Source organism: Sander lucioperca, chromosome 14, assembly GCF_008315115.2.
Source record: "Sander lucioperca isolate FBNREF2018 chromosome 14, SLUC_FBN_1.2, whole genome shotgun sequence".
Taxonomy (NCBI): domain Eukaryota; kingdom Metazoa; phylum Chordata; class Actinopteri; order Perciformes; family Percidae; genus Sander; species Sander lucioperca.
The window spans coordinates 7,687,876-7,712,875 of NC_050186.1; the positions used below are offsets into that span (position 1 = coordinate 7,687,876).

At 38.5% G+C, this 25,000-nt stretch overlaps 1 protein-coding gene across 2 annotated transcripts in view; it reads right to left on the reverse strand.

Annotated features, from left to right (window-relative positions):
- Window positions 1-11,611: 11,611 nt before the first annotated feature.
- The window catches only part of LOC116038314 (ras-specific guanine nucleotide-releasing factor RalGPS1), a 79,469-nt gene continuing 66,080 nt past the window's right edge, over window positions 11,612-25,000 (reverse strand). The window contains exons 15-20 of one of the 2 annotated variants that reach the window (XM_031282596.2): window positions 21,779-21,859; window positions 18,597-18,702; window positions 18,388-18,480; window positions 17,148-17,253; window positions 16,971-17,062; window positions 11,612-13,590 (exon numbers count right to left, since the gene is read on the reverse strand). In XM_031282596.2, the coding sequence (XP_031138456.1) occupies window positions 13,561-13,590; window positions 16,971-17,062; window positions 17,148-17,253; window positions 18,388-18,480; window positions 18,597-18,702; window positions 21,779-21,859 (508 nt within the window). In that variant the 3' untranslated portion in view covers window positions 11,612-13,560. The remainder of the gene's footprint in view (window positions 13,591-16,970; window positions 17,063-17,147; window positions 17,254-18,387; window positions 18,481-18,596; window positions 18,703-21,778; window positions 21,860-25,000) is intronic. The other variant, XM_031282605.2, reaches the window with a different exon arrangement.

Below are 25,000 nucleotides of genomic sequence, written 5' to 3' on the forward strand. Positions count from 1 at the left end.
GCTATGCTCTGCGGTGTCCTGCCGCGTCCTGCTGCATCCTGCTGCGTCCTGCTATGCTCTGCTGTGCCACGCTACATCCTGTTAACGCCCTGCAGTGCCCTGCTATGACATGAACTACTACGACTACCATTTGTAGTCACTGTTCCATTATCTTTATTATGACTATTATTGCCACTGTTCATCACACCCCCAACCGGCATCGTCAGACACCGCCTACCAAGAGCCTGGGTCTGTCCCAGGTTTCTCCCTAAAAGGGAGTTTTTCCTCGCCACTATCGCACTAAATACTTGCTCTTGGGGGAATTACTAGAATTGTTGGGTCTTTGTAAATTATAGAGTGTGGTCTAGACCTACTCTATCTGTAAAGTGTCTCGAGATAACTTTTGTTATGATTTGATACTATAAATAAAATTGAATTGAATTGAATTGCTGTGGGATGGCGTCCCATTCTTCAACCAGCATTAGTCGCAAGTCAGCTAACGTGGTTATGTTGGTCACTCTGGCATTTATAGGTCAGGACTGCTGGAAGGCCATTCCATCCTCTCCACTCCCACATTCTGGAGGTAGTCTCTGATAAACCCCGCCCTGTGGGGACGAGCGTTGTCATCTTGGAGGATAGAGTTTGGTCCCAGACTGTGGAGATATGGGATTGCCACTGGTTGCAGTGATTTCATCTTGAACTCAGGCACCTGATTGTCAGCACCGGGGGTACCAGAAGCTCAAAACAAGAGTCAATAGCAAAAGCAAAGAAAAGCTGTTTGGCATTGTCAGAGACGACGTGGCAAATTTCTCATGGACGCAACCCACACACTCAGCTCTGCTGCTCATCCCACAAATGTATGTTCCTTACAAATGGGGCACCATTTAAAAGGGAAATAATCCGGCTTTCCAATGGCATAAGATTTATTGCCAAGAATCATTGTTACAACAAAGAAATAATCTACCAAACACAAATTTCCTTACTTTTTGTGCATAGTTTTTATAGTATGACTTTTTTCGACATACTATACTGTGACTTTTTTTTAACTTTTACCACACACTACACTATGAGTTTTTTTGACGTACTATTCTATGACTTTTTATGGCTTTTTTTGACATCCTATACAATGACTTTTTTATGATTTTTTCAATATACTATACTATGACTTTTTTTGTAGTATATTTTCAACATACTATACCTGTTTGTGATTTTTTCGACATAGTATACTAAGACTTTTTTTGACATGCTATACTATGAATTTTTATGACTTTTTTTATGACTTTTTGCAACATACTATACTATGACTTTTTTTACGACATCATGTTCACAGAGCTGGGACAACCCCTTCTGTGATTTGATGCTGAGCTTCTTTACAGGTAGACCCCAGGCTGTATGGACAGGCAGATCTGCGCAGCATCTGTAACCGGCAATTTCCACTGGATGCGGAACGTCTGCGGAACGTCTCCGGAACGTCGACGGAGTCATTAGGTTTCCATTAAAGTCAATGTGTGTATTTCCACTGACTGCAGAAGGTCTGCGTCCCTACTCCGTCCCAGTTCCGTCAGTCCGCAGCCCTCCGGAGCAGATACCCAGAGCTTCTATTTTTGACGGACGACGGAGAGCTCCGCAGCAATTCAGCACAATTCAGATTGTGCGGGACAGGAAGTCGAGCACAGAAACAAAATAAAACATCCGGATACTTTTCAAAATAAAATACACCGTGCTCACGGCAGGTCATATTTCCCTGCACTACACCTTGAAAACACAGCACAGAGTTGTCGGCTGGCCGCAGCCGTTACGCAACAAATCCGGACCTGGTGGGTATTGACGGACGGCGGAGCACGCAGCCGTTCCGCAGCGGAGCCGGTCCGCGTCCTTCTGCATCCTGTGGAAATCCACGGTAACTTGACTGGTGCAACTTTGACAGTATCCTGACTGGCTGCATCACCACCCTCAAACGTAAGGCGTAGCGGGTGCTGAAAATTGCTCAGCACATCACAAGGACAGAGCTTTCATCCACAGAGGACTGCCAATCCCAGTGGTGAGGACCCCAATCTCCCCAGTTACAAACTGTTCTGAAACGTCTATATATGGACACCCGCTCGACCAGATAAGCTACCAGGCGCCCAGGGACAGCTTTATCCCACATGCAAATAGACTTCTGAACTCTTGACCTTTCTCTTTTTGTCTGGTGTAGACTCTAGGTCATGTCACATGGTGTTTGTGTATACTTACATGAATCAGTGTTGTTGATGTCTGTGTAAAAGTATCGATAGATACTGTACATATAAATTGTGTATATTAAATTGATGATGATTATTTTTTGTAAAATGCTGCCTGGAGAATTCCAAATATCAAGCTCCTGAAGGGTTTTTAAAAAAAAATTCTCCTTCATATTCCCTTGTAAATTATTTATGTATCTTTTTAGTATTTTTAATGTGTAAATAAAGAAACAAAACAAAACAATTTCTGAGCTTATCATCTGACACTTCTGCTATATAGTTTTACATACTGTTTTAGAAACGGTTTACAACTGTCTATATATGTATTCTTCTAATTATGCATATGAATTCATCGTTTTTCTTAATATTTAAGTAGCACTGTTGAAGGTAGCCTGAGAACTAAGAGCGTCATTGCCAAAGACTGCTTCTCTGTAACTGCTGTGCATATTACAATAAAGAACTTAAAACTTCACCTTGTCATAACGTTTTATGACTTAATGACATACTATGATGACATTTTTATGGCATACAGTACTATGAATTTTTTATATAAGTCATCTATTAAACACTAGAATGACTATAATGACCTTTTCATGAATTTTTCGGCAACTATACTATGACTGTTTTCGACATATTATAGTATAACTTTTTTATGATTTTTTTTTCAACATACTATACTATGAATTTTTTTTATCACTTCTTTTTTACATTACTTTTTTATCACTTTTTTTATATACTATAATATGACATTTTTATCACTTTTTTCGTCATACTATTCTATGATTTTTTTATGATTTTTTTCGACATACTATAATATGACTTTATGCGACATACTATACAAAGCCTTTTTTTTAACATACTATACTATAACATTTTTATCCCTTTTTCGACATACTATGCTATGACTTTTTTATAAATTTTTTCGACATACAATATTATGACTTTTTACGACATACTTTACTATGATATTTTTATCACTTTTTTCGACATACTATACTACGACTTTTTACGACATACTATACTGTGTCTTTTTAATCACTTTTTTCGACATACTATACTACGACTTTATTATCACTTTTTTCAACATACATTACTATGACTTTTTAATCACTTTTTTCGACATACTATACTATGACTTTTTTATCACTGTTTTTGATCTACAATACAGTGACTTTTTTTAATCACTTTTTTGACATACTATACTATGACTTTTTAATACATTTTTTCGACATACTATAATATGACTTTTTTCGACATACTATAATATAACTTCTTTATCACTTTTTTCGACACGCTATACTATGACTTTTTTATCCATTTTTTCGACATACTGTACTATGACTTTTTTCAACATACTATACTATGACTTTATTATCACTTTTTTCAACATACATTACTATGACTTTTTAATCACTTTTTTCGACCTACTATACTATGACTTTTTTATCCATTTTTTCGACATACTATAGTATGGCATTTTTTTGACATAACTATAATATGACTTTATTATCACTTTTTTCGATATACTATACTAGGACTGTTTAATACATTTTTTGACATACTATAATATGACTTTTCTGACATACTGACATTTTAATCACTTTTTTCGACATACTATACTATGACTTTTTTTATCACTGTTTTTGATCTACAATACAGTGACTTTATTATCACTTTTTTCAACATACATTACTATGACTTTTTAATCACTTTTTTCGACATACTATACTATGACTTTTTTATAAATTTTTTCGACATACTATACTATGACTTTATTATCACTTTTTTCGTCATACTATACTATGACTTTTTTATCAATTTTTTCGACATACTATACTATGACTTTATTATCACTTTTTTCGACATACTATACTATGACTTTATTATCACTTTTTTCGACATACTATACTATGACTTTATTATCACTTTTTTCGACATACTATACTATGACTTTTTTATCAATTTTTTCGACATACTATACTATGACTTTTTAATCACTTTTTTCAACATACTATACTATGACTTTATTATCACTTTTTTCGACATACTATACTATGACGTTTTTATCACGTTTTTCGACATAATATACTATGACTGTTTTATCACTTTTTTTCAACATTCTATAATATAACTTTTTTAAAACATACTGTACTATGACTTTTTCATCACTTTTTTTCAACATACTATACTGTGACATTTTTTCTCACTTTTTTCGACATACTATAATGACTTTTTGCGACATACTATACAAAGCCTTTTTTTAACATACTATACTATGACATTTTTATCCCTTTTTACGACATACTATACTATGATATTTTTATCACTTTATTCAACATACTATACTACGACTTTTTACGACATACTATACTGTGACTTTTTAATCACTTTTTCAACATACTATACTATGACTTTTTTCAACATACTATACTATGACTTTATTATCACTTTTTTTCGACATACAATACTAGGACTTTTTAAAACATTTTTTGACATACAATATGACTTTTCTGACATACTGACTTTTTAATCACTTTTTTCGACATACTATACTACGACTTTTTTCAACATACTATACTATGACTTTATTATCACTTTTTTCAACATACATTACTATGACTTTTTAATCACTTTTTTTGACATACTATACTATGACTTTTTTATCAATTTTTTCGACATACTATAGTATGACATTTTTTCGACATGCTATAATATGACTTCTTTATCACTTTTTTCGACACGCTATACTATGACTTTTTTAGCACTTTTTTCGACATACTATACAATGACTTTTTTATCAATTTTTTCAACATACTATACTAAGACTTTTTTATCAATTTTTTCGACATACTATAGTATGACATTTTTTCGACATACTATAATATGACTTCTTTATCACTTTTTTCGACACGCTATACTATGACTTTTTTAGCACTTTTTTCGACATACTATAGTATGACTTTTTTCGGCATACTATACCGTGACTTTTTAATACATTTTTACGACATACTATACTATGACCTTTTTATGAATTTTTTCAACATACTATACAGTGACATTTATTCTCACTTTCTTCAACATACTATACTATGACTTCATTATCACTTTTTTTTCAACATACTATACTATGACTTTTTTATCAATTTTTTCGAAACATACTATACTATGACTTTTTTTATCAATTCTTTCGACATAATAAAAAAAAAAGTTTTATCACTTTTTTTCAACATTCTATAATATAACTTTTTTAAACATACTGTACTATGACTTTTTCATCACTTTTTTTCAACATACTATACTGTGACATTTTTTCTTACTTTTTTCGACATACTATAATATGACTTTTTGCGATATACTATACAAAGTCTTTTTTAACATACTATACTATGACATTTTTATCCCTTTTTCGACATACTATACTATGACTTTTTTATCAATTTTTTCGACATACAATATTATGACTTTTTACGACATACTATATTATGATATTTTCATCACTTTTTTCCACATACTATACTATGACTTTTTTATCACTTTTTACGACATACTATACTGTGACTTTTTAATCACTTTTTTCAACATACTATACTATGACTTTTTTATCACTTTTTTTCAAAATACTATAATGTAACATTTTTTCTCACTTTTTTCGACATACTATAGGCTACTATACTAAACTAGTTTTTATTTCGATATGCTATACTACGACTTTTTTATCACTTTTTTTGACATACTATACTATGAATTTTTTCAAAATAGTATACTATTTTTTATTTCAACATACTATATTATGACTTTATTCGACATACTATACTAGGACTTTTTCATGAATTTTTTCAACATACTATACAGTGACATTTTTTCATCACTTTTTTTCGACTACTATACTATGACTTTTTTATCACGTTGTTCGACATAATATACTATGACTGTTTCATCATTTCTTTCGATATAATATACTATTCCTGCTTCATCACTTTTTTTCAACATTCTATAATATAACTTTTATAAACATACTATACCATGACTTTTTTTTCACTTTTTTCGACATACTATACTAAGACTTTTTTTTTAACATATTATACTATGACTTTTTTTATCACTTTTTTAACATACTAAACTATGACATTTTTATCACTTTTTTCGACATACTATACAATGACTTTTTTATCAATTTTTTCAACATACTATACTAAGACTTTTTTTAACATACTATACAATTACTTTTTTTTCAACATTCTATACTATGACTTTTTTTATCACTTTTTTTGACATACTATACTATGACTTTTTTTATCACTGTTTTTGATCTACAATACAGTGACTTTTTTTATCACTTTTTTCGACACGCTATACTATGACTTTTTTCAACATACTATACTATGACTTTATTATCACTTTTTTCAACATACATTACTATGACTTTTTAATCACTTTTTTCGACATACTATACTATGACTTTTTTATAAATTTTTTCGACATACTATACTATGACTTTATTATCACTTTTTTCGACATACTATACTATGACTTTATTATCACTTTTTTCGACATACTATACTATGACTTTTTTATCAATTTTTTCAATGTACTATACTAAGACTTTTTTTAACATACTATACTATGACATTTTTTTCACTTTTTTCGACATACTATACTTTGACTTTTTTTCAACATAATATACTATGACTTTTTTATCACTTATTTTGATATACTATACTATGACTTTTTTCGACATACAATACTATGACTTGTTTATGATTTTTTTCGACTACTATACTATGACATTTTTTGTCACATTTTTCGACATACTATACTATGACTTTTTTATCACTTTTTTTAACATACTATACTATGACATTTCTTTCACTTTTTTCGACATACTATACTTTGACTTTTTTTCAACATAATATACTATGACTTTTTTATCACTTATTTTGATATACTATACTATGACTTTTTTCGACATACAATACTATGACTTGTTTATCACTTTTTTTAACATACTATACTATGACATTTTTTATCACTTTTTTCGACATACTATACTATGACTTTTTTTTCGACATAATATACTATGACTTTTTATCACTTTTTTTGACATTACACCATCACTTTTTTATCACCTTTTTCAACATACTATACTATGACTTTTTTATGAATTATTTCGATACTATACTATGACATTTTTATCACTTTTTTCGACATACTATACTAGGACTTTTTCATAAATTTTTTGACATACTATAATATGACTTTTCTGACATACTATACTATAACATTTTTATCACTTTTTTCAATTTACAATACTGACTTTCTTTTTATCAATGTTTTCGACATACTATACTGTGACTTTTTAATTGTTTTTTTTAATCATTTTTTTCGAAACATTATACTATGACTTTTTTCGACATACTATACTATGACTTTTTTTTAACATATACTATGACTTTTTCATAAATTTTTTCGACATACTACACTAAGACTTTTTCGACATACTATACTAGGACTTTTTCATGAATTTTTTCAACATACTATACAGTGACATTTTTTCATCACTTTTTTTCGACTACTATACTATGACTTTTTTATCACGTTGTTCGACATAATATACTATGACTGTTTCATCATTTCTTTCGATATAATATACTATTCCTGCTTCATCACTTTTTTTCAACATTCTATAATATAACTTTTATAAACATACTATACTATGACTTTTTTATCACTTTTTTTAACATACTATACTATGACATTTTTTTCACTTTTTTCGACATACTATACTTTGACTTTTTTTCAACATAATATACTATGACTTTTTTATCACTTATTTTGATATACTATACTATGACTTTTTTCGACATACAATACTATGACTTGTTTATCACTTTTTTTAACATACTATACTATGACATTTTTTATCACTTTTTTCGACATACTATACTATGACTTTTTTTTCGACATAATATACTATGACTTTTTATCACTTTTTTTGACATTACACCATCACTTTTTTATCACCTTTTTCAACATACTATACTATGACTTTTTTATGAATTATTTCGATACTATACTATGACATTTTTATCACTTTTTTCGATATATATATATATTATGTCGAAAAAAGTGATAAAAAAGTCGTAGTATGGTATATACGACTTTTTTTATCACTTTTTTCGACATACTATACTATGACTTTTTTCGACATACTATACTGTGACTTTTTAAAAGCTGCTGAGCTAACCTGTAGCATTTACTTACAAATGTTATGCTATGTTCACATTTTAGACAACTCTTAATATTTCACTCATTAATTATGTGATATTTCACCCATAAATGTTAATTCATAAGATCTGACCGGCCTGATCCGTGGATGAACCACAGGGCAAAGACACTATACTAAATTTATATATATGCTCTCTCTCTCTCTCTTCCTCTCTGTCACGCCTCTTTACATGGCATGGGTGAAAAGACTTCAGGGGAGGATACATCGGTATATCTTCGATTATAACTCCTCCGGGGAGCCTCCTTGCTCCTCGATGTGCATTTTAGGAATTGGGACGTCCTTGAAGATGGCGTGCTGAGAATGACTTCCGGGTCACAAGCCTGAGGATCGAGGAGTCAAGGAGGTACAAATTTGGCAATTGGGAAAGGCCTAGGGTTGTGTGCAGCCTGAAGCATCGCCTGCAGACAGGATGCAAGAATGAAAGACCTACCCCCTCTCTGCATGTTTTTCAGTAAAAAAAGTTGAAGCTACATCAGGGCTCCATGGCCGGTTAGCTCAATTGGTAGAGCATGCGCACATATGTGGAGGTTTATTCCTCAATGCAGGAGGTCCAGGGTTCAAGTCCGACCTGTGACGGTTTTCCTGCATGTCTTCCTATCCTATCATTAAAGGCAGAAATGCACATAAAAAAAACTTTAAATAAAAAAAAGTATCAGTCTCTATAGCAGAGATTGTACAATAGAGCTTATTATGGAACCAGTTTGAAACAAAACCCTTGCTTTTGTTCACCCCAAATCGAAAAAACTGAAAGTCTGCAGTTTTATCCTACAGCCAGGAAATCACTGGGTTAATACCTTCTGAATGCATAAACTCTCAATACTGGACATGCACAGATGAAATTAGTACTGAATTTGCATTTGCTATTACCTCAACACATTAAACTGTTTCTTTAATAACAAGTTTTATCCTTTAAATAGCATGTGAAATAACAAAAACGAGTTGAATATAGCCTATTGTACAGCAGAGGGACAAAAAAGCAAAATGTTTGTTTCTACTCATTGAAATTGTGATGCGACAATATCAATCAATGCAAAACACGTTCAGCTGAACTGCAATAATAAAATACTGCAATACAAAATACTAAACCAACACAGGCTCAGGCATTCACAGGTGATGAGTGGACAATTTATGAAGACAGCCTAATATTCCTTAGTGGTTGGAGGAACATTATAGCATATGTCTCCTGTTACAATAAAAATAAATGCAGCAGGTGCCCATTGATTTTGAAAGTCAATTAGTGAACCCTAGAAACTTTCTTAAGTTGTGTAATCTATTACACAAGTACACTTTGATACCTGTAAATCTGCAATAAGCTAATATTGGCCAATATACAGTGAGGAAAATAAGTATTTGAACACCCTGCTATTTTGCAAGTTCTCCCACTTAGAAATCATGGAGGGTCTGAAATTGTCATCGTAGGTGCATGTCCACTGTGAGAGACATAATCTAAAAAAAAAAAATCCAGAAATCACAATGTATGATTTTTTAACTATTTATTTGTATGATACAGCTGCAAATAAGTATTTGAACACCTGTCTATCAGCTAGAATTCTGACCCTCAAAGACCTGTTAGTCTGCCTTTAAAATGTCCACCTCCACTCCATTTATTATCCTAAATTAGATGCACCTGTTTGAGGTCGTTAGCTGCATAAAGACACCTGTCCACCCCATACAATCAGTAAGAATCCAACTACTAACATGGCCAAGACCAAAGAGCTGTCCAAAGACACTAGAGACTAAATTGTACACCTCCACAAGGCTGGAAAGGGCTACGGGGAAATTGCCAAGCAGCTTGGTGAAAAAAGGTCCACTGTTGGAGCAATCATTAGAAAATGGAAGAAGTTAAACATGACTGTCAATCTCCCTCGGACTGGGGCTCCATGCAAGATCTCACCTCGTGGGGTCTCAGTGATCCTAAGAAAGGTGAGAAATCAGCCCAGAACTACACGGGAGGAGCTGGTCAATGACCTGAAAAGAGCTGGGACCACCGTTTCCAAGGTTACTGTTGGTAATACACTAAGACGTCATGGTTTGAAATCATGCATGGCACGGAAGGTTCCCCTGCTTAAACCAGCACATGTCAAGGCCCGTCTTAAGTTTGCCAATGACCATTTGGATGATCCAGAGGAGTCATGGGAGAAAGTCATGTGGTCAGATGAGACCAAAATAGAACTTTTTGGTCATAATTCCACTAACCGTGTTTGGAGGAAGAAGAATGATGAGTACCATCCCAAGAACACCATCCCTACTGTGAAGCATGGGGGTGGTAGCATCATGCTTTGGGGGTGTTTTTCTGCACATGGGACAGGGCGACTGCACTGTATTAAGGAGAGGATGACCGGGGCCAGGTATTGCGAGATTTTGGGGAACAACCTCCTTCCCTCAGTTAGAGCATTGAAGATGGGTCGAGGCTGGGTCTTCCAACATGACAATGACCCGAAGCACACAGCCAGGATAACCAAGGAGTGGCTCTGTAAGAAGCATATCAAGGTTCTGGCGTGGCCTAGCCAGTCTCCAGACCTGAACCCAATAGAGAATCTTTGGAGGGAGCTCAAACTCCGTGTTTCTCAGCGACAGCCCAGAAACCTGACTGATCTAGAGAAGATCTGTGTGGAGGAGTGGGCCAAAATCCCTCCTGCAGTGTGTGCAAACCTGGTGAAAACTACAGGAAACGTTTGACCTCTGTAATTGCGAACAAAGGCTACTGTACCAAATATTAACATTGATTTTCTCAGGTGTTCAAATACTTATTTGCAGCTGTATCATACAAATAAATAGTTAAAAAATCATACATTGTGATTTCTGGATATTTTTTTTTAGATTATGTCTCTCACAGTGGACATGCACCTACGATGACAATTTCAGACCCCTCCATGATTTCTAAGTGGGAGAACTTGCAAAATAGCAGGGTGTTCAAATACTTATTTTCCTCACTGTATATCAGCCCGGCACTGACTCAACTTTTTTTAAGATTCAAGAGTCTGCCCATTGATTTACCTACAGAAAGGAATGGAATCCACTGAATGCCCGAACAGTACGTATTTAAGAGAGCCTTCATGACTGCATTCATCTGAAGATGGACAATAATACTGGAGAAACATTTGGAAATCCTGACTATTAAAAGTAGTCCACACTTTGTTTTAGTCAAGGACAATAAGTGAACGAGTTCTAAAAAACAAGACAAAGAACATTTCAATTTATCAGATTCTTAACAATGTGATTACACTTGACAAGTATATGCTTTCATTACTGTTTTTCAATATTTTTGCCACCGTTGCATTTGATAATCATAAATAAATGACTGACAGTTACCATGGGTTCTACTCTTAAAGGATTATTCAGTAATACAGTTTATTAAAACTTGGATCTTTTCTCATAGCTTTTGGTCTGGGAACATCAGACAATCAGACAGGTCGAAACCAACCGACAGTTTGTCCAGATGATTAAACCACTTTATTTGGAGATAAGACTAAAAGTGAGCGCACCTTAAATGTTAATAATTCCTTATTGCATAAGAAAACTGTGTGCACACAACTACGGAAAGTATGATGGGTAAAAGCTGAAGCAGAATGTAGGTCTGTAACAGCTCCACCCTCCCATCCAAATATGGTCTTCTGGCTCCAAAAAACCAAGATGGCGATGGCCAAAATGTTAAACTTGAGGCTTCAAAACCAATGGTTGGTGACACCGTGGCTACGTCCACCTCTTTTATAGTCTATGAATCCAAGTTAATAAAGCAGAATTATCCTTTAAGTTCAACATTTTGATTTTGAAGCATGTTATTTAACCTTATTCCAATGTCCTTCAGTTGGAGATCATGAGTCAAACTATGTTTTAGGCTGGCATCCCACCAACAGTCAGCAGCTGGTCAATCAAAGATAATAATCGTACCACTTCCCTTTGATGACTGTCAAAAAAATAAACTCTTTTACAAATAAATACAGTATTTACACACACACATGATTGTTGAAAGCTTGGTACTTCATTGTAAATTGCTTTAAATTGACTCCACCAGCTGCCTGGCATCCTGGTGTGGACAACAGCTGTCTTCTGCATTACTGATTGTAATTATCACATTGTTCAGTACCACTTCTATGGGGTTTGACAAATTTTGATAAGTTTTGTAGAAAATATGAATTGTTGCTATTTGTAAACGTTGGTATGTACATCAGCAAACACTTTTTACAGGAGAACTACCAACTGAGGTAGCGAGGGGGAAACAAGTGAACTGGCGCAGGGCTGCTTCTTCATCTGACCACAATTCTGGCTCTTAAAGCCAACTTCAAGATTCCATATTGTTTTTGTACACCTATGAATACTCTTATTTTGAAACAAATTCAGTCCAGCTGTATGCCACAGGGCTAAAGGTGATGAAGACTCATCTTCTGTCCTTTTTGCTGCAGTGCTGATTTTTAATGGAAATAATGAGACTTTAAAACAGGGTGATGTTTTTCATGCTCACAGCTCCAGATTCCAGTTGGGATGTGCGTTGAAGTTGTTGCCTACTCTGACTCTGGTATAATGTTGAAATGCAGAAGAACATTGCCATAGCAGTTTCACAGATTGAACAACAGGGGTGTGTTTTTTAACTTCCTGTGTTACAAACGCGAGCTCCATTTAAAGGCCGTGTAACACTGGTCTGCAAAGTCAAGATCAGCATCAGTCAGCTGACACTGTTGTCCACATTTGTGCACTGATCGCTTCACCCAAACAGAAACCCAACTCGGGCCAAAAAAACAGTGTGCTTGCTCACATGTTTTTAGCAACATAACAAATGACAGAGAACAAGGATGCTTAGAGACAGTAACAAGGGACAACCTCACCAAAGTCTTCCATTGGCTGGATTTTTCCCAGAGTTGACATTACATGTAGTCTTAGTGAAGAAGAAAGCAGGTGTGTTGGCATATGAAGTCACACATCCAGTATTACAGAGCTTCTTCTACAGTGCCAGATGCTTCTTGACTCTCCCATTTCAGTAGATACCATCACATTCCACTGTGTTCCATTATTTAGTCTGTACATCCCAAACAAATGGGTTTGGCACAATAATGTCCCGCTGTGTAAGGTCTGCTCTCATTCAAATGACATGAGGTTTGCTGGCATCTGTTGAACGAAAAGAACAGAAATTTAGCACACAAATTAAAAACGGGGAAAGCTGCTGGCTCTGCCAAAAATGAACAAAAGCCAAAAGGCTACTCTGTCTGTATACGTTTTAACCCAATTTTAATTGATTGATTTTTATAGACATTTATATTTATATATTATCACCTTCTAAAGTTGTTATGGAGAACGTGTTATCAAACCTATTTACTGTATATATTTAGCAGATACAAAGCTACATTAACATTCATTTGGAGTCATGTGTTTGGTGGCGTCATGCTCTGACTCTCAGGTTGCTAAATGCTCCACTGTGTTCAGTAGCTGTTAGTAGCAGGTAGGGCACAGTGGGTTCATCACTGAAAACAGGTTGATGAGAGTGCTGAGACTCAACCAAAACAGTAAAGTTGGGGGCTGAAAAAAACTAAATAATAAAGCACTGCAGAGTTGGGTTAAAGTTGACTTTACCCCAAACTGATACAATGTCTTCCTGAGGGAAACACTGCTGGCTCTCCTTGATGATCCCATTATTCAGTACACCTTCGACCCATGATGGTAACATTATGGCCATATTTGTAAATTGATTCAGGAAGTATTTAAAGCAAGAAACATGGCTGACGTGGCGCACGTGGGCAATGATGGAGACACATGGAGAGGCGTGATTGGGAGGAACGGCCTCCCTGATCTAAACCAGAGCGGTTGTTTGTTGTTGGACTTCTGTGCTAGTCATGGATTGTCTATAACGAACACCATGTTCGAACATAGGGATGCTCATAAGTGTACTTGGTACCAGAGCACCCTAGGCCAAAGGTCAATGATCGATTTTATAATCGTTTCATCTGATCTGAGGCCGTATGTTTTGGACACTCGGGTGAAGAGAGGGGCAGAGCTGTCAACTGATCACCATCTGGTGGTGAGTTGGGTCAGAGGGTGGGGGAAGACTCTGGACAGACCTGGTAAACCCAAACGGGTAGTGCGGGTGAACTGGGAACGTCTGGAGGAGGCCCCTGTCCGACAGACTTTCAACTCACACCTCCGGCGGAGCTTTTCGTGCATCCCTGTGGAGGCTGGGGGCATTGAACCCGAGTGGACAATGTTCAAAGTTTCCATTGCTGAAGCTGCGGCGGGAAGCTGTGGTCTTAGGGTCTTAGGTGCCTCAAGGGGCGGCAACCCACGAACACCGTGGTGGACACCGGTGGTCAGGGAAGCCGTCCGACTGAAGAAGGAGTCTTTCTGGGATATGTTATCCCAGGGGACTCCGGAGGCAGTTGCAAGGTACCGAAGGGCCCGAAGGACTGCAGCCTCTGCCGTGAAAGAGGCAAAGCAGCGGGTGTGGGAGAAGTTCGGAGAAGACATGGAGAAGGACTTTCGGTCGGCACCAAGGTGCTTCTGGAAAACCGTTCGCCACCTCAGGAGGGGGAAGCGGGGAACCATCCAAGCTGTGTACAGTAAGGATGGGACGCTGCTGACCTCAACTGAGGAGGTAATAGGGCGGTGGAAGGAGCACTTTGAGGAACTCCTAAATCCGACTAATACGCCCTCTATGGTAGAGGCAGAGCTGGAGGATGATGGGGGATTGTCGTCAATTTCCCTGGTGGAAGTTGCTGAGGTAGTTAAACAACTCCACAGTGGCAAAGCCCCAGGGATTGATGAGATCCGTCCAGAAATGCTTAAAGCTCTGGGTGTGGAGGGGTTGTCTTGGTTGACACGCCTCTTCAACATTGCGTGGAAGTCGTGGACGGTGCCTAAGGAGTGGCAGACCGGGGTGGTGGTTCCCCTTTTCAAAAAGGGGGACCAGAGGGTGTGTGCCAATTACAGGGGTATCACACTTCTCAGCCTCCCCGGTAAAGTCTTCTCCAAGGTGCTGGAAAGGAGGGTTCGGTCGATAGTCGAACCTCAGGTTGAAGAGGAACAATGCGGATTCCGTCCTGGTCGTGGAACAACGGACCAGATCTTTACTCTCGCAAGGATCCTGGAGGGAGCCTGGGAGTATGCCCAACCGGTCTACATGTGCTTTGTGGATCTGGAAAAGGCGTATGACCGGGTCCCCCGGGAGACACTGTGGGAGGTGCTGCGGGAGTATGGGGTGAGGGGGTCCCTTCTCAGGGCCATCCAATCTCTGTACGACCAAAGCGAGAGCTGTGTCCGGGTTCTCGGCAGTAAGTCGGACTCGTTTCAGGTGAGAGTTGGCCTCCGCCAGGGCTGCGCTTTGTCACCAATCCTGTTTGTAGTATTTATGGACAGGATATCGAGGCGTAGTCGGGGTGGAGAGGGGTTGCAGTTTGGTGAGCTGGGGATCTCATCGCTGCTTTTTGCAGATGATGTGGTCCTGATGGCATCGTCGGCCTGTGACCTTCAGCACTCACTGGATCGGTTCGCAGCCGAGTGTGAAGCGGCTGGGATGAGGATCAGCACCTCTAAATCTGAGGCCATGGTTCTCAGCAGGAAACCGATGGAGTGCCTTCTCCAGGTAGGGAATGAGTCTTTACCCCAAGTGAAGGAGTTCAAGTACCTTGGAGTCTTGTTCGCGAGTGAGGGAACAATGGAGCGGGAGATTGGTCGGAGAATCGGCGCAGCGGGTGCGGTATTACACTCAATTTATCGCACCGTTGTGACGAAAAGAGAGCTGAGCCAGAAGGCAAAGCTCTCAATCTACCGGTCAGTTTTCGTTCCTACCCTCACCTATGGTCATGAAGGCTGGGTCATGACCGAAAGAACGAGATCCAGGGTACAAGCGGCCGAAATGGGTTTCCTCAGGAGGGTGGCTGGCGTCTCCCTTAGAGATAGGGTGAGAAGCTCAGTCATCCGTGAGGAGCTCGGAGTAGAGCCGCTGCTCCTTTGCGTCGAAAGGAGCCAGTTGAGGTGGTTCGGGCATCTGGTAAGGATGCCCCCTGGGCGCCTCCCTAGGGAGGTTTTCCAGGCACGTCCAGCTGGGAGGAGGCCTCGGGGAAGACCCAGGACTAGGTGGAGGGATTATATCTCCAACCTGGCCTGGGAACGCCTCGGGATCCCCCAGTCGGAGCTGGTTAATGTGGCTCGGGAAAGGGAAGTTTGGGGTCCCCTGCTGGAGCTGCTACCCCCGCGACCCGTTACCGGATAAGCGGAAGAAGATGGATGGATGGATGGAACATGGCTGATGCTTTTAAATACTAATCTAATTTGGAATCTATTTGTAATGGTACACAGTGGTGAAACAGGTGGAGGGAAGTGTCTAGTCTTGGTTCGTGTCTCCCTGCTTCTGAGGATGGTTCAGTATTTATGGTTAGAACTCTTCTATATCATATACTGTATATTCCCATTTCTATTTATCAGTCTCCTCAGGAAAAAGTCTGACCAAAACTCACTCATGGTCCAGACAGATTGGGGAGTGTGTGTCCTGAACATACCTGGGGTCTGCTGCTCCTACAAGCCTCTTCTAGGTTTTTGTGCCAGATGATCGCTGAAAACCTGGATCCTGTCTGGAACTTGTAAACATTGCCTGTGAAGTGCCACACATTGCTTTGTGTGATTATCTGAATTTAAATGAGGGAAAGAGAAAACAGAGAACGGAGTGTGAAGCTGACCTTTGTCTGGGTCATTGAGCTGGAAGATGTTGGGTCTGGCTGGGTCATCTGGCAGCACCACCATCCATCCCGTCACACACACCTTCTTGCAGTGGTTGGACTTATACTGTGGCACACACAGGAATACAGCGGCTCACATTCACAGCAAACATGTCCAAACTAATGGCTGTGATCGGAGCCTATGGACATAGAACACAGCTACACCGTGACTGATGTGCATCTCTTTAAAAAAGTAACTAGACATCAGGCTATGGAGACAGGAAAAAGACAAGACAAGACACGTCATTGGTCAGCTGTTTTCTCCATCAAGTCTGATGGTTGATAGTGAAGACAACATGAAGTAAGTTAAAGCAACTGTCTATTTTTTACATCTAGCAAAGCAACTCTGTCCGCAAGACATGACTTGATATATAAGTTAATATAAGATGCTTTATTGTCATTACATGTTAAACACAACAACGTTTGGTTTGGCAGTCATCCACTCCACAAAGCAGCATCAGCAAATATAAACTAAATTGATTTCTCATTTACGCTGTTCTGGCAAACTTAATTGCTGCCTTGACACAGGCACAAGTGTTTTTTTAATGTAGTCCTATGTGTTGGGAGTCGCGGGAACGTGGTCTTTGACTCCAGAGTCCAGGATACACATCCCATCTGTGGTTGTGTTTAGTCAACAAAAGCACTTTGGTTAAGGTGAGGGAAAGATCGTTTCCTTTATGCATTATAAACACGTCTTGTCTGTGCTTTAAGTTACTGCACACTTTTTTTACAGCATTATCTAAATCATTCTAATAATGTAGCTACTGCAAGATTGGATATTTTGGTGGAAAACAAATTTATGGTTGGACAGCAATCATCTCCTTTTTAAAAGTGACATTCACTCTGAATCACTGAATGAGTTAAAACACAACTAATATGGGGTGTATAATTAAAGGTGCTGTAGGTAGGATTGTGAAGATCCAGGACTAAAGCCCAAAACGGTCTCCTAAGCCCCTCCTCCCACAAGAGATGGGTGTGCATGAGCAGTGATTGACACGCAGTTAGACATGATGCACAGCTGTAGCTCCACCTTTATTAACTTTATGTTTGTCCAGCACTGATCCTTCCGATGTGTTATGGTGTTATGTTAGCAGCGTTCAGACTGAAAGCAGCACTGAGTTAAAACATTTCACTGTTTATCACACTGCTGTTCACATTACAAAGTCTGACCAAATTCATGTTATTTAAGCATCAAACTCACATGTTTCCTCTCAGAGGCCCTCAGTGCTTTGGCCCCATAGAATGTCAGTGTCGATCCAGACAGAGTGATCCAAAATCTGCTCCACGATGATAACTGCAACATAGCAAAGAAAAACATCTCACTCACTCTCGTCAGATAACTCCTTTTCAATTTGCTGACATAGTCAACTGTATTTGAGGAAAACAGAGTCATATCAAAGATCTGTGTACCTTGGGCTTCCGTCCCTCCTTCAGCAGCGTTTTCCTTCGCAGGGGTCCTTCAATAGCCACACTGCCGGCCTCACTGCATCCATAGCAGGAGTTGGCAGCAGAGGAGCTAAGGGTGTTGGGAAGCGGAGAGGAGATGCAAGGGGGATCCAGACACACAACATAATAAGCAAGTGAAACAGATTCCTGCCAAGTACTCAAGAGTTCAGAGAGTGACACAATATGCCGCTCTGTGATAGGACAGTGGTGGCTCTGCAGTATGCAGGTTTTCATTAGTATAGAAGGTGGACTTGGCCTTTAGGTGTCCCTGCACTGATTTATGCTTAAAAAGTAGTTCTTGACAAAGCACTGGGCCACTTGGTTGTAGTATATTTGTCTTATTTTTGCAAATCACATGGTGTCCTACTATAGGGGTTGACAGCAGAAAACGTGTTAACTATGTTCAACAATGAAAGGGTAAGCGAGTTCTCCGCTGACATCAGCCTCAATGGACCAAATTACAATGCAGTCACAAGATGTGAGGGTGTGGCCACATGATCTCTGTTATGATGATGTCATATTTGACGTGACGATAGTCCAGACTCTGGGTATCCATATCACTTTTGTAAAAAAAAATGCAATATGAGCAAAGTAGAATGAATAGATTATGGTGTGATCACAAAACAGTGTATGCTGATGACAGTAAATGGTCTGACAGAGAGAACATGCAGGTGACCAACATGGACATTATGGTTCCCAAAGCTTTTCTTATAGTTAGATGAATAAGTCAAACACAAGACAAACATGAAGCGCAGCTCCTCTGCAGCGATGGTCTCACACTGTAGCAGCTAGGGATGGGTTAAAATCATCCATTCTTCAATTAAAATCCATCTTTATTTGAGTGACTGGATACTTATTAATAAAATCCAGAAATTGATTGAATTGACTTTTAATATCTCTGTTTTTACAATGGATGTCTAACCCCACCACAAACATTTTGGGGGTTAATTGTTAACGCAAACATTAACCTTGTCCATTATATAAAATATCTGAGTGTAACTTCTTGCTTGTACAATTTACAGCAGAAGTTCCCTGAGAATCTATTTTATATCCAAGCTAAATTGGTTTTGTAACTGAAATGTCCCTGACCTAATTGATATTGAATCGGAAATGTAATCGAATCGGGACCTTGTAAATTGGAATCCAATCGATTTGGGAAATGGGAACTCATTGGCCCTTTGTTGACCTTTGTCAACACATCGCCTATGGTCAAGGCTGCGATCAAAGATGGAGGATGAATTCATAATGTATTTATGCAATTACAAATCTTCATCACACTTAGACCGAACTAAAAGCGGTTGATCAGTGAAATACCAGCCTTAAGATTCAGCCACCAGGTTTTTCCACACAAAAACTGCAGAGTATAGTCATCCTAACACAAGGTGAGCAGCTACAAGAGCTAGAAGTTAATGTGCCATTTGCTAGACGCTATTTGTCAGGAATCCCCCCCAGGAGTCCTGCACCAACACATCTAGGGCTAAGGTGTGCCCTACTAAAGGTGATGTGACTGTTTACCTGCAAGACTATGAAGGATAGTATTTTGGATATACATGGAAATAAACAGCTTTGGATGGTCTTAGGAAAGACGACAAGCAAGCTTATTTCTCCAAATGTCAGACTGAAGTTCTTATTCTGAAAGTATCCTGCCAGTTTTTGGCTTTTTTTCCATTTTCACTTTCCTTGTTTCACAGTATATTTTAAATCCTGTTTCAGACTGTGATTGTAATTAAAGGGTCAGTTCACCCAAATTACAAAAACAACACATTTGCCGAGCTTCGAGCTATGTAAATAGTTTTTGTAGCTTTGTTTAATTTATATTTATGTACCGCCCACAGCCAAATTTTATTCCAGGAAGCCGAGTGAAACCTGAAACTTTGGCAGGAGAAGGGCCTGGACCAGCTTGCTAAACTCTATGAAGGAGGAACAATGGAGTCATTTGAGGGCTTAAAATGTAAATATTCTCAGTCTCATTTCTATCACAATCTGCAAATATGACATTTAATATCAAAAAACATACATGCTCAAAATGAGTCTCTCTTAGAACACATTCCTAAACAATCCATACCAAGAAGATTTATCGCTCATGTTTATGAAATTTAAGGCCTAAACTCTAATTATTCTACAGACCACATCTGAAGCAATGACAGATATAGACTGTCAGATAGAAGAGGATGTATGGGCAACAATCATAAAAAATACACTTACTAATCTGAGCTGTAACGCTGATAGAGAGAGACAATTTAAAATATTACATAGACTTCATTTTACACCACTATTAAGGGGTCTTATCTGGGCTCTCCTAAATGCCCTAAATGTGATACAGAAATGGGCACATAGCTACATATGTTTTGGAAATGTGTAAAGATACAAGTGTTTTGGGGAGATTTGAAGGATTAAATGGATAGATATCATTTGAAACTGCCACCTCATTAGTACATTTTTGCAGCTAAAGTGGAAAGTACAAATAATGCCTACAATGCTATATTGATTGGAATACTTGTGTACATAGCAGGGAAGACTATTCTCAATTTCTGGATCTCTAAGAACACTCTTTGCGCTTGACGATTGGTATGAGGAAGTATCTCTGTAAAAACTGACTTACACCATTCACTTCATGACAATGTTGAGGGATTCATCAGGATATATGACAACCCGTGTGTCTTCTATTTTTCTTATCCCTTGCTGCTGCAACAGTGTGAATTTCCCCACTGTGGGATTAATAAAGGATTTTGAATCTTTTTTTAATCTTGAACCTGTTTTGGACACAGTGGGCCCCACTGGACTGAACTTTGTCTTTGCCCAATTAACAACATGGGAACTGACTACAGCATGTTCAAGCAATTTGAATGTAATTATGGCCACCTGGCGGAGTGTGCGTTTGATTTTGTCTTGATTTATCATTGTTCTCCGTCTTATTTAGTATTATGTATGTATAGTGGGAAAAGTGGCTCTATACATATATTGAACTGAAATATATGTATTGACTGCCAGAACCCCAATAAGAAAAGTAAAGAAAAAGACACCTGACTTCCACCAGTATGAGGTGAAGGGATGAGGTGAGATAAAACAGTCAAACTTCCATTATTCCATAAAGATGAGTTTGTTCTTATTTAAAGTCATAATGACTCTCCCACAGTTCACTGTACCTGTAAACATAGCTGCGGCTCCGGGGGGAGTTGCGAAGCGGGACCCTCCAGTTGGGGCCCAGTGTTGCGTACATGCGGCCCCTGTTTGTCACACATCGTCACAGTCAGTCACTCATGGGGTTAACCTTTGCCTTAGCAGAAATGTTCAGTGTATCCATAGGCGTTATAAAAGAAGTGGACGTAGCATCCGTGATGTCACCCATTGTTTTGTGGATTGCCCGTTTTCAAGCCTCGAGTTTGGCATTTTGGCATCTTGATTTTTTTGGAGCCAGAAGTGACCATATTTGGCCGAGACGCTGGAATTAAATGATCAGCTAAATCTTAAGACACAGCACAGCGTTTTAACACCATAAAACATTAATAAAGCATGTCAAAATACACTACGATATTAAGGGAAGAAGACGACAAAGATTGCCTAACTAATCTCTAAACCATAAATAATGGCAGTGAGTCATTATTGGTTATCTGACAAAAAAAGAGTTTTTCTATATTACTGCGTTCTTCCACTTAATGCGGGATCATGTTTCACTCGACTTGTTGAACTACGATTTAATAAATCAGCATTTATAAAAATGTTTACACTATGTCGTAAGGCAGACGAGTGTTATCTGGGAATCATCAAGTTTATTATTTTACATGGAGCTAAACTTAATACCAATTTATGTTGATTCATGTTCGTCGAATGTGTCTGCTAATGAGTCGTTAATAGTTGACAGTAAGAAACAGTTGAGATTTTATTTGCTTCATCAGTTATTTAAAATTTTAATTAATTTTTAAACAGACTTCCCACAATTCAATCAATTCTTCTGAAAAAGTCGTCATGTTTCACAAAGCAGAACTTTAATAAATAAAGTTCAATATTAAAGTTAATAAAGTCACGTTATCAAATTGCGTGAATATGCTGATAGGCGGTGTTTCGGGATGTCAAACCAGGTTAGTTAAGGTTGCACATCTTACTAAAGTTTGTTTCACTTGGTTCACAGAAGGGCTGTTAAAGTTAAACATCAGCTGGCTAAGTCACCAGCTTTGGCTTCACTTTACAGACCGGGAAGCTCCGTCCACTTCTTTTATACGGTCTCTGAGTGGATCTCATGCCACCAGAGTGAACCAAGGGCAATTCAAACCATACACAGTACTGAGTGACAGACATGATGATATCTAATGTCCAACCACAGCCATTTTTAATCTGCCCATTCTCTGTTCTTGCTGGGAGAGGATGATATACAATATGATTAACTTGACATTGGATGTTAGCAACATTTAAAAACATTGATATTGAATGCACAATGAATATGCTGCAGGCACAGATACAAGCTAGTGGCACAGAAATACATTTCTCAGACAAATTCAAAGTTCAAAGGATAAGTCTGGTGATGTTATTAGGGATTAATTGAATGTAAGAAATAAAATTTAAAAAAAGAACATTGTCAGCCTCAGTATTATACAGAACTTAGTCTAGCTTACCGGATGCTGACATCCAGCGTGTGAGGGACACGCCGGAGATCAGGCTCTCTTCACGTTCTGCTATCTCCACTATCTATTTAGCAGAGCCCCCGTCCCTGCGTCCGGAGCAATAGCGCCACCCAAGACCATTGTGATTAGTTTAAAGAAATGCAAACAAGCCAGAGCGTTGTGTTCCCCTGCATTAGAATAATAAGCGTTGTAGCCAGAGCACTGACACAGCGCTGTGGAGAAAGGTCTGGCTAAAGACTAAGACTGAACAGAAGCTGACTGTATGCTTATGATTAATCTCGGAACCCATCAGCTATCGGTCTGACCAGGATTTAGCCGCTGGGGGCTTGAGCCAATATTTTGGGGGTTCGGGTGTAGCCAGCAGATATCCAGGCAAAAATGTCCTCTTCTGTGGGCCGGCCATTGCTTAAAGTCTGATTAGCAACTTGAGACACGAGAATGAAGTTGGACTTGAAAGACAATGCCAAATTGTTTCTCTGCATACGAATGCAGGTACATTTTTAAAAAGCTAATAAAAAATAGCCTGTGGGTTCTGAGATTGCATTTCGGTCAATGCGTTTTGCCTCTTTTGATTTCCACATGGACTGTTTACCTGCATGCAACCAAAGCACGCTCAAACATGATTAGTCAAACCTAATCCCAACTACAAATGGACACCAGAACGCTTCCGATATCCACATCTTGACTGCTTCAGACAAAGGACTTGTCTCCGTACTTGTCTTATTAGATCTTAGTGCTGCATTCAACACTATTGACCATACCATCCTGTTACAGAGACTAGAACATTTAGTTGGCATTAAAGGAATTGCACTAAGCTGGTCCTATTTCTCTCTCTGATCAATCTCAATTTGTTAATGTTAACGATAAATCCTCCAGGTATGCTAAAGTTACCCATGGTGTTCCACAAGGCTCAGTGCTTGGACCAATTCTATTCTCCTTATATATGCTTCATCTAGGCAATATTATTAGGAAACACTCAATTAACTTTCACTGTCATGCGGATGACACCCAATTATACTTGTCAATCAAGCCAGACGAAACCAGTCAGTTATCTAAACTTCAAGCTTGCATTAAAGATATAAAATCCTGGATGACCTACAATTTTCTGATGTTAAACTCAGACAAAACTGAAGTTATTGTGCTGGGCCCCAAACACCTCTGAACTTCATTATCGTTAGTTTTAGACTGCCGGGGGACTTCCTTTGACACACTGTGCTCCTCTCTCCTCTCTCTTTCCATCTGTGTGTATTCATGTCCCAGAAATGCTTGTTACTAACTTAGCTCTGGGGAGCTTATTCCCCGGAATCCTTATGTTTTTTTTTCCGCCCAGCATGTTTCCTTGGCTTAGGGTGGCACCTAAATCATGGTTGCAGCTGTCGCCGTGGTCCTGCTCCGCGCCCTGCTATGCCCTGTTACACCCTGCTATGCTCTGCAGTGCCCTGTTACGTCCTGCTGCGTCCTGCTACGCCCTGCAGTGCCCTGCTATGTCCTGCTGCGTCCTGCTATGCCCTGCTGCATCCTGCTACGTCCTGCTATGTTCTGCTGTGCCCTGCTACGTCCTGTAACGCCCTGCAGTGCCCTGCTATGTCCTGCTGCGTCCTGCTACGCCCTGATGCATCCTGCTACGCCCTGCAGTGCCCTGCTATGCCATGAACTACTACAACTACTATTTGTAGTCACTGTTCCATTATCTTTATTGTGACTATTATTGTCACTGTTCATCACTGTGAGTGAGTGAGCACTGCTGAT